Source organism: Rutidosis leptorrhynchoides, chromosome 3, assembly GCF_046630445.1.
Source record: "Rutidosis leptorrhynchoides isolate AG116_Rl617_1_P2 chromosome 3, CSIRO_AGI_Rlap_v1, whole genome shotgun sequence".
In the NCBI taxonomy this organism is placed as follows: Eukaryota; Viridiplantae; Streptophyta; class Magnoliopsida; order Asterales; family Asteraceae; genus Rutidosis; species Rutidosis leptorrhynchoides.
Window position 1 is genome coordinate 40,762,981 of NC_092335.1, and position 10,424 is coordinate 40,773,404.

Here is a 10,424-nt window from a genome sequence, read left to right on the forward strand (position 1 = left end):
TCGTCGGGAAGTAAGACTTGGCCACTGGTTGATTCACGAACCTATAACAATATATACATATATATCAAAGTATGTTCAAAATATATTTACTACACTTTTAATATATTTTGATGTTTTAAGTTTATTAAGTGAGTTGTCCTCGTTAGTAACCTACAACTAGTTGTCCACAGTTAGATGTACAGAAATAAATCGATAAATATTATCTTGAATCAATCCACGACCCAGTGTATACGTATCTCAGTATTGATCACAAATCAAACTATATATATTTTGGAATCAACCTCAACCCTGTATAGCTAACTCCAACATTCACATATAGAGTGTCTATGGTTGTTCCGAAATATATATAGATGTGTCGACATGATAGGTCGAAACATTGTATACGTGTATATGGTATCTCAAGATTACATAATATACAATACAAGTTGATTAAGTTATGGTTGGAATAGATTTGTTACCAATTTTCACGTAGCTAAAATGAGAAAAATTATCCAATCTTGTTTTACCCATAACTTCTTCATTTTAAATCCGTTTTGAGTGAATCAAATTGCTATGGTTTCATATTGAACTCTATTTTATGAATCCAAACAGAAAAAGTATAGGTTTATAGTCAGAAAAATAAGTTACAAGTCGTTTTTGTAAAGGTAGTCATTTCAGTCGAAAGAACGACGTCTAGATGACCATTTTAGAAAACATACTTCCACTTTGAGTTTAACCATAATTTTTGGATATAGTTTCATGTTCATAATAAAAATCATTTTCTCAGAATAACAACTTTTAAATCAAAGTTTATCATAGTTTTTAATTAACTAACCCAAAACAGCCCGCGGTGTTACTACGACGGCGTAAATCCGGTTTTACGGTGTTTTTCGTGTTTCCAGGTTTTAAATCATTAAGTTAGCATATCATATAGATATAGAATATGTGTTTAGTTGATTTTAAAAGTCAAGTTAGAAGGATTAACTTTTGTTTGCGAACAAGTTTAGAATTAACTAAACTATGTTCTAGTGATTACAAGTTTAAACCTTCGAATAAGATAGCTTTATATGTATGAATCGAATGATGTTATGGACATCATTACTACCTTAAGTTCCTTGGATAAACCTACTGGAAAAGGGAAAAATGGATCTAGCTTCAACGGATCCTTGGATGGCTCGAAGTTCTTGAAGCAGAATCATGACACGAAAACAAGTTCAAGTAAGATCATCACTTGAAATAAGATTGTTATAGTTATAGAAATTGAATCAAAGTTTGAATATTATTATTACCTTGTATTAGAATGATAACCTACTATAAGAAACAAAGATTTCTTGAGGTTGGATGATCACCTTACAAGATTGGAAGTGAGCTAGCAAACTTGAAAGTATTCTTGATTTAATGTAACTAGAACTTGTAGAATTTATGAAGAACACTTAGAACTTGAAGATAGAACTTGAGAGAGATCAATTAGATGAAGAAAATTGATGAATGAAAGTGTTTGTAGGTGTTTTTGGTCGTTGGTGTATGGATTAGATATAAAGGATATGTAATTTTGTTTTCATGTAAATAAGTCATGAATGATTACTCATATTTTTGTAATTTTATGAGATATTTCATGCTAGTTGCCAAATGATGGTTCTCACATGTGTTAGGTGACTCACATGGGCAGCTAAGAGCTGATCATTGGAGTATATATACCAATAGTACATACATCTAAAAGCTGTGTATTGTACGAGTACGAATACGGGTGCATACGAGTAGAATTGTTGATGAAACTGAACGAGGATGTAATTGTAAGCATTTTTGTTAAGTAGAAGTATTTTGATTAGTGTATTGAAGTCTTTCAAAAGTGTATAAATACATATTAAAACACTACATGTATATACATTTTAACTGAGTCGTTAAGTCATCGTTAGTCGTTACATGTAAGTGTTGTTTTGAAACCTTTAGGTTAACGATCTTGTTAAATGTTGTTAACCCAATGTTTATAATATCAAATGAGATTTTAAATTATTATATTATCATGATATTATCATGTATGAATATCTCTTAATATGATATATATACATTAAATGTCTTTACAACGATAATCGTTACATATATGTCTCGTTTAAAAATCATTAAGTTAGTAGTCTTGTTTTTACATATGTAGTTCATTGTTAATATACTTAATGATATGTTTACTTATCATAGTATCATGTTAACTATATATATATATATATATATATATATATATATATATATATCCATATATATGTCATCATATAGTTTTTACAAGTTTTAACGTTCGTGAATCACCGGTCAACTTGGGTGGTCAATTGTCTATATGAAACATATTTCAATTAATCAAGTCTTAACAAGTTTGATTGCTTAACATGTTGGAAACATTTAATCATGTAAATATCAATCTCAATTAATATATATAAACATGGAAAAGTTCGGGTCACTACAAATATGAAATGATAAATTTAAGTATTATGATTTAGATAAAATATTATTATTATTATTATTATTATTATTATTATTATTATTATTATTATTATTATTATTATTATTATTATTATTATTATTATTATTATTATCATTAAAATGAGTATTAGGATTATCATTACTATTATTATTATTATTAATATTAGTATTAGTATTATCATTAAAATTAACATTTTTAAAATTATTATTATTAACAAAAGTATTTTTATTAAAATTATCATTTTCATTATTATTATAAGTATTATCATTCTTATTATTATTATCATTATTATTATTATTATTATTATTATTATTATTATTATTATTATTATTATTATTATTATTATTATTATGATTATTATTATTATTATTATTATTATTATTATTATTATTATTATTATTATTATTATTATTATTATTAAAATTTTCATTTTTATTAAGATTATCATTATTATTAAAACTATCATACTTATTAAAATCACTATTATTATTACTATCATTATTTTTATTATTCATATAAATATATTTATTACATATCTATACTAATATTATATACTTAATAGTATTAAATAAAATGTTACTCTTATATAACAAAAATTAAGTGTTACACAAAATATAAAAAGATTATACATTACAGAATATTCTAAACATTAATATGTAAGAATTTTAATAAATAATATATGAATTATTAATATAACAAGTATATTAATATTAATATAATATTATATTAATATTAATACATAAACTTGTTTGAATATTATTACATGTTTTAACATATGTAACTAATATAGGTTCGTAAATCCGAGGCCAACCTTACACTTGTTCAGTGCCGTCATATGTATTTTTACTATGAAATACAGTATTGTGAGTTTCATTTGCTCCCTTTTTAAATGTTTTTGCAATATATATATATTTTTGGGACTGAGAATACATGCGCTTTTATAAATGTTTGACGAAATAGACACAAGTAATTGAAACTACATTCTATGGTTGAATGATCGAAATCGAATATGCCCCTTTTAGCTTGGTAGCCTAAGAATTAGGGAACTGGCCCCTAATTGACGCGAATCCTAAAGATAGATCTATCGGGCCCAACAAGCCCCATCCAAAGTACCGGATGCTTTAGTACTTCGAAATTATCATGTCCGAAGGGAGTCCCGGAATGATGGGGATATTCTATATGCATCTTGTTAATGTCGGTTACCAAGTGTTCAATCCATATGAATGATTTTATAGCAGTGAGCAGACCTGCACAGATTGATTATGAAAAAATGAAATCTTGTGGTCTATTAAAATATTGAAATGATTGTTATGATAAACCTATGAACTCACCAACCTTTTGGTTGACACTTTTAAGCATGTTTATTCTCAGGTATGAAAGAAATCTTCCGCTGTGCATTTGCTCATATTACATGGAGTCGTTCATGACATATATTTATACGTCAGTTCATCGCGATGGTGCCAGATGTTGATGATTTCGTCCGGATGGATTAGGACGGGTCTCTACATTATGTGGCTAGATACTCTCATCATTTGTGTTTTGGTATTCAATCTTCTCGAGCGGTATCTATTTTGTATACATTTGTAGTTTTGTGTACTTAAGGCTCTTTTGATCTGTTTGTCAAGAAGTCAACACAAGTAGTAAGTATTTCCTTGTATAATTAATTGCCAATTGTTTATTTTTATCATCTGCAAAAACATGTTCTTTCACAATATATCTCATTTAATAGTTAAGTTTTTAATAGTTCTTGTTAGTTGCTAGTCCCCAAATCTTTGTTTCTTAAGTTTCTTACTGCGGAACTAGATCTAATTCCTTTCTACATCTATAAAGAAGGAAGAAAATGATCTTATATGGATAGAACTAAACGAGAACTACGCGAAAACTATCTTGAAATATTAGTCCATCATTATTAGACCTCAATAGAGTTTTGATCTCAACAAAGTTATATATTAATAAGTTAATGATCTGCAAAAGTGAGAAAATAAGTTATGTGTGGTTCGACGATCCACAAATGAACGACTCGAACATTACACATACTATTACATGCAGTACTTAAAATAAACCTTTGTATTACTTCCTTAATCGGTTTTTGTTTCATATATTATCATATGATATGATTCTATATTAATAGAAATTACTGTATTTGTTTAGGTAACAGCTAATTAAGTTTTTATATTTTATACTCAAGAGGACTTTATATATGGAAAGTATATTCCTAAAAATTTGTGATATACACTCATCCAGACAACCGTACCCTTGGCAGACACGTCTACTTGCTGCGATTATCGATCACTTTGTGCCCAAGTAACCTATCACGTGCAATTTAAAATAAACATAAACCCTATATATATCAACCGAAATCCCATATTAATTAACCCTAATCGCTAATCTGAATCAATCAACTCGAAACAATGATGAACACAGAAATCAAATCCAACCTACTCGATAAATCTGCAGCTGATGATGATCATGATTCCATCGCAGATCATTCTAATCATGAATCTGCAGAACTCATCGGTTGCAATGTGGACCTTCTTACTAAAATCTTTCTTGGTCTCCCAGCTAAGTCTATCTTCCGTTTCAAATCTGTTTCAAAACAATGGCAATCCCTTTTGACTCTTGACCCTCGTTTCACTACCATGTTTGACAAACTTTTCAACTCTTCTGGTCTTTATTATCATGAATTGCATGTTCCCTTTGATGTTAAAAATCCAAGCACTCCGCCTTTTCGTACTCTTGATTTCTATCCTGATACCGATGGTATCAGAATTGTGCAATCTTGTAATGGATTACTACTTTGTCGTTGCGATACAAACGAATATGAATATAAAGGTAATGGTAACTACTACGTTTTCAATCCCACCACAAAGAAATTCTCGTTAATCCCGCCTGTTATTGATGATGATGATGATGATGATGATGAGGATGATGATGATGATGAGGATGATGATGATGATGACGATGATGATGACGATGACGACGATGATGATGACGATGACGATGATGGTGATGATGGTGATGATGATGATGATAATGATGCTGTAGAATTGATCCGTTTTATGGGTCTGGCCTACCATCCAACCGAGTGTGTTCATTACAAACTTGTATGCATTCTTCGTGCGGGACATACTCAGCGTGGCCAACAAGGATTTAGTGAGGAAGGAGATAGAATGTACGACATTCAAATATATTATTCCGAAACAGGGGAATGGAAGAAACTAAAAAATCAAAGATTCACTCCCCTTGATTATACTGAATTCAGATATGGAGTTTATTGGAATGGAGCCTTTCACTGGGCACCCTCGTGTCCTAATCCGATGTACTTGAGCCTGGATGATGAGCAGCTAAAAGACCTGCCATTGCCGTCCACATTGCCCGTGAGGTTTGGTTTTGGCAGGAAGCCACTTTACTTTGGGGAATCTCGTGGCCATCTACATCTAGTCGATACCTCGCTTCAAAACACCCCTACAAGTTTGAACATGTATGAAATGTTGAGAGATCATTCAGGGTGGTTTATCAAGTACCAACTGGACTTCCATGGACTTTTTGACACTTACCCGAACATGACCCATACCTATAGGATGTTCTATGGTGATGAATTTGAATTCAGAGTCTTAGATGTGGTTAGAGGTAAAGAAGAAGAAGATACATTCATGGTGGTGAAAGTTCTAAATAATATCATGAGGTACAATATTCTTGACAAAAGTTTCCAACTCTTATGTGATATCCCCAATAATTTTGAGGAAGTTGATGAACGATGTTCCTCAAAAGCATTCAACAAAACGTTTCATCCTTTTGTCAGTCATCGTTATATCGAGAAAATAGGTTCTTTTTAACGTAAGTGAATTTTGGATATGTGTTCTAATCCAAACTCATTATGCGATATTAATTATAACTCCTTGATTAAATATATGACAATGTTCTATAATGTGATTGAAGAGGCAAGTCTTTATTAGTCGTTTCATCCTTAATTTTGTAGTTTAATTTCTTCTTATAGTGGTTCTAAGAGGTAGAAAAACTGCTTTGCAGTTTAAAGCTTATTGTAACTTGATGCATATTAGCATTAACTTATTTATTTAGTCAGTGTACACACACCTCGGGCAATTAGATTGTAAATTTAAAGCAGGTTATACACGCATTAGCACTTTATTATACAACTATTTACTAAACAAAAACAGGGCATTTCCATGTGCTTTTGTCAACGTTGTTCCACAAATGTTGGAAAACTTTCAGACTGTAGAAGAATTTACTTGGTTCATAATTTCAGCCACGGCCAGTAAACCTCCAAAAACCCCCAAAAAAAAAACTATTATTATCCATTGTTAAAAATGCCCACCATATCCAAAAAAAAAAAAAAAAAATGGGAGTAAAGAATGGACACTTGAGTGGGTTGGAGTTATTCGTGTGTTTGAGGAACATTTCATTCCCGATATAAAAATAATGAATGGCATGAATATGCCCTATAAAAAAAACCAATCGGTCTTCTCAAGAGGCACAAATAAAAACAAATATTACCATGAGAATAATTTTTTTTTTTTTCCGAAAGGCATTACCATAAGAATATTGCATTAAGGATTTATGGCCAACCCAAAATGGCAAAAGTATGGCTAAGAAAGGTTTTAAAAGTTGCAATAAACAAAACCTAGACCTCGCATTGTCTAACATAAACAATTATCTCTTTCTTTCAAGTATTAGTGGCCCTAGTGTAGATCTGTTGACTAGCATGAGCAGATACCATCCTGATTGCACCTCTTGCCATCAAATCCTTGATTGCCTTTCGTGCTAACGATCCATTGATCTAAAACAAAACAGAGTGTGAGAACATACAACATAGGTGATATTATAATAACAAACTGTGACAACTTACCTATTAAAAAATTGAAAACGCAAGACAAGTAACAAGAGAATATAACTTTCATGAAGCAAATTAATGTTGCTGCATATATAATTTTTATTACAGAATTTAATAAGTACCCTTAATCTGTCTGATAAGATGGAAGGAGTGATGAGCTTGAATTTTGGAGCTTCAGAAAGAAGCTTATCGTATGTCGCCTTGTCAAATAGAACCATGTTGTTAACCTTTTCCTTTTGCTTTCCTTTGCTCCACTTCTGAAAAACCAAATCAGAAACAATTGTAAGCTTTACTTATTTTTGAAGACGGCTAATTATCAAAACTGTCCTTAATTCAAGAATGCATCATCATTATGGTTCTATTTAATCCAAAAAAGACTTCTTAATACTAGTCATCATTTCAAACATTTTAACAAGTCAAAAAGTTAGCAGATTTCATGACTAACTATAGAAGCCCTGATAATTTAAAAAGCCTTGCACACAGTAAATAAACTGTAAACCGCAGCCAGAATCAAATCAAATTCAAATTACTAAATAAAATAGAAATCATGCAAATCAAACCAGAAACTTATCTGATTAACGAATAATACCTACATTAAGAACGTATTTTTTTTTCCAAGAAAGCCGTATAAAGAATGAGAGTAACTAATACGGAGTACTCGTAACCCAATTCTGAAATGAATTGCAGCATAAGACTTACACATGTATAAAAGATGTACATATAAATGTAGCTAACTACATAAAAACTACTAGCATGCAGTGCAAACATAAAAACTACTAGCTTGCAGGGCAAAATCTGAAAGTTTTGGGGCAAAATATGTAGGTTTTGGGGCAAAAAAAAAATAAAAAAATTCAACGGGGGCAAAGTCGAAAAATCCAAAAATTTTACACTGAAAATTGCAAATCCACTAGGCGGCTGCCCCCGCTTGCCCCTAAATAAAACCGCCCGTGCTCTTATACATACAAACTGTTTCTATATTTTAAAGCAGAGTTGGTAAAGATTAATTTGAAGTAAATGATTAATCAGATCAAATACGACATTATTATAAAAAAACCTATTTAACTACTTAATTACCAGATATACAAAATAGAAGTATAATACAGTATGACAAAATTAACAAAATTTCTAATCAACCTAACGCAGCAGGATACGGAAGCAACAACTTAAATAACAAATTGAAAAAATTAGGTCAGAGTTTGACCTTTTTTTTCTGCTTTCCACCGCCGGACTTTGCTGGTTTAGAAGACGGTGGTGGAGCCTTTTCCTTCTTCGGGGCCTAAATTCAATTAATAATGAAATTGTTAAAATGTTTTGCAAGGTTAAAATTGATACAAATGAAATTTTTTAAAATCATGATATCACAGATGAAAACCCTAGCTAGCTTACCATGAAAACTGATGATACGCAACTCTATAGGGTTTTGATGTGGTGAAGAAATGAAGCTGCGCGAGTAAAGTTTGTGGTTTTTGTGTTTGTATATATAGCTAGGGTTTCGACGGTTCTGAACTTCTGATTATGTTAGCTAGCGGGTGTGTCTATCGGGTCGGGTATTATACTTAACAGGTGCATATTTTATTTTACAGTAATTTTTACCTACTATTTATAACTTTTGTAATGTGTAACTTATTCAAAGGTTTATAGTTTCAATATTACACAACACTTTACAAATATTTTTATTTATTCATTTTCAATAGATAGATAAAACACTTTTTGGAGAATTTTTGGGATGAAGATTACATATATTTGAAGGGAGTCGCATACTAATTTTTAATTCATACGTATGTTTTTATTATAAATTTACAATTATACCATTAGATTAATTTGACGAGTTGAGTTTACATTATTTTAAATAAGAGTATAAGAGTGTTCACTATGGTGACATACTTTTCATAACTAGCCGTCACATCAGCGTCACGTCAACACTTTCATCCAAGGACTAACTCAAGACCAAACACTACCAACAATAACATACATCCTCAAATAATTTGGGACTCACTATATTAATTTATTACTGTATAATACAAAATTTGCAACAACATGTACAACTATGTTAAGGAGTGAGTTCCGTCCAGCAACATTTCACACAAAGACATTCATTCGGATGAAATGCATGGCGACCACCTGGGTGGACTCGTGGACGATTTGCAGCCATCGGCGCCCAGGTGTGCGGATAGCTGGGCGGCTCCGAAGACTACACTATTAGGAGCACTCTAATAGTAACTTAATCATAAATGTGTGTATGAGCTAAAAAATAATTTACGAATCACCTCCCATATTTTTAAGGGCATTTGAAAAACAAGTAATTTTCTAAAAACAATTTGTAAAATCCATGTAAGCATAAATTGGTGTTGGCACCACCAATTTTACCCGAGGTGGCATAACTCAGTGTTAGGAAGTCTGAGTTTACTGGTTTAAAAAAATACTAATTTTTCAAATGCCCTTTTAAATACTATCATCCCAAGTATTTGACTTTGCTCATAGACATTTCAAATGCCCGTAAGTACTCCCATCCTAAAAATTCTTTATTGAAGTGTATTTGACTTTGCTCATAGACACTAGAAAGAATCAATAAGCATATTAAAAAATCTAGTACGAAACTAACAATTGACTATTCATGATTTATTAATTTTTTACATTATATAAGATAAGATAAATTCAATACGATAATCTATAGTTTCTATTAAAATCTTATAATGATGATGTCATTATTAGGCTAATTCCTTTGTTAAGAAAAAATCAAAAAAAAAGAAAAAAATCTAAACCCTTAAGGTGATCTCATTAATCTAATTAATGACTAATTACATTAAATCTACTTATTTATTTATTTTATATTTTTCTGAAAAAAATTCAGTCTCATTAATTATTATTATATTATTATTCAAATTCAAATATGAGTTCTCTTTACGAGATTAATTACGTTATATATGTATTTGAAATACACGTCTCAATAAAAGGTTCTATGTAGGCTTTTATGACAAGGAAAATAGTAATTGTGATGAAAATTGGAAGATGATGTGAGAGAATATATGTAGTTCATTTATTCCGACCAAGTTAAGTACATCAATGTGTGTAAAAACAACGAGAAGTTTCTTAGTCGGAATCTGTCTGGTCATTAAACTAAGA

The 10,424-nt window shown here is 30.6% G+C and overlaps 2 protein-coding genes across 2 annotated transcripts; one reads left to right on the top strand and one right to left on the bottom strand.

Moving 5' to 3' along the window:
- The first annotated feature begins 4,860 nt into the window (after positions 1 to 4,860).
- On the top strand, positions 4,861 to 6,285 carry LOC139899901 (F-box protein At5g07610-like). Its single transcript, XM_071882726.1, has 2 exons — positions 4,861 to 5,209; positions 5,495 to 6,285. The coding sequence occupies exons 1-2, from the start codon at positions 4,861 to 4,863 to the stop codon at positions 6,283 to 6,285; spliced, it is 1,140 nt and encodes a 379-aa protein (XP_071738827.1).
- A 659-nt stretch (positions 6,286 to 6,944) lies between these two features.
- On the bottom strand, positions 6,945 to 8,819 carry LOC139895982 (small ribosomal subunit protein eS25). Its single transcript, XM_071878552.1, has 4 exons — positions 8,688 to 8,819; positions 8,503 to 8,577; positions 7,424 to 7,558; positions 6,945 to 7,247 (listed from the first exon to the last, which is right to left on the bottom strand). Exons 1-4 carry the CDS (start codon positions 8,688 to 8,690, stop codon positions 7,134 to 7,136), a joined length of 327 nt encoding a protein of 108 aa, XP_071734653.1. The 5' UTR covers positions 8,691 to 8,819; the 3' UTR covers positions 6,945 to 7,133.
- Between the last annotated feature and the right edge of the window lie 1,605 nt (positions 8,820 to 10,424).

What these genes read in the sequence shown, in the direction of transcription:
- LOC139899901 (XM_071882726.1), top strand. Translation starts at nt 4,861, where the DNA reads ATGATGAACACAGAAATCAAATCCAACCTACTCGATAAATCTGCAGCT. An exon ending in TTTCTATCCTGATACCGATG is followed by an intron (nt 5,210 to 5,494) that starts GTATCAGAATTG and finishes ATGATGCTGTAG; the next exon opens with AATTGATCCGTTTTATGGGT.
- LOC139895982 (XM_071878552.1), bottom strand. An exon ending in GTGGAAAGCAGAAAAAAAAG is followed by an intron (nt 7,559 to 8,502) that starts GTCAAACTCTGA and finishes TTGGTTTTTCAG; the next exon opens with AAGTGGAGCAAAGGAAAGCA. An exon ending in TCTTATCAGACAGATTAAGG is followed by an intron (nt 7,248 to 7,423) that starts GTACTTATTAAA and finishes GTTTTGTTTTAG; the next exon opens with ATCAATGGATCGTTAGCACG.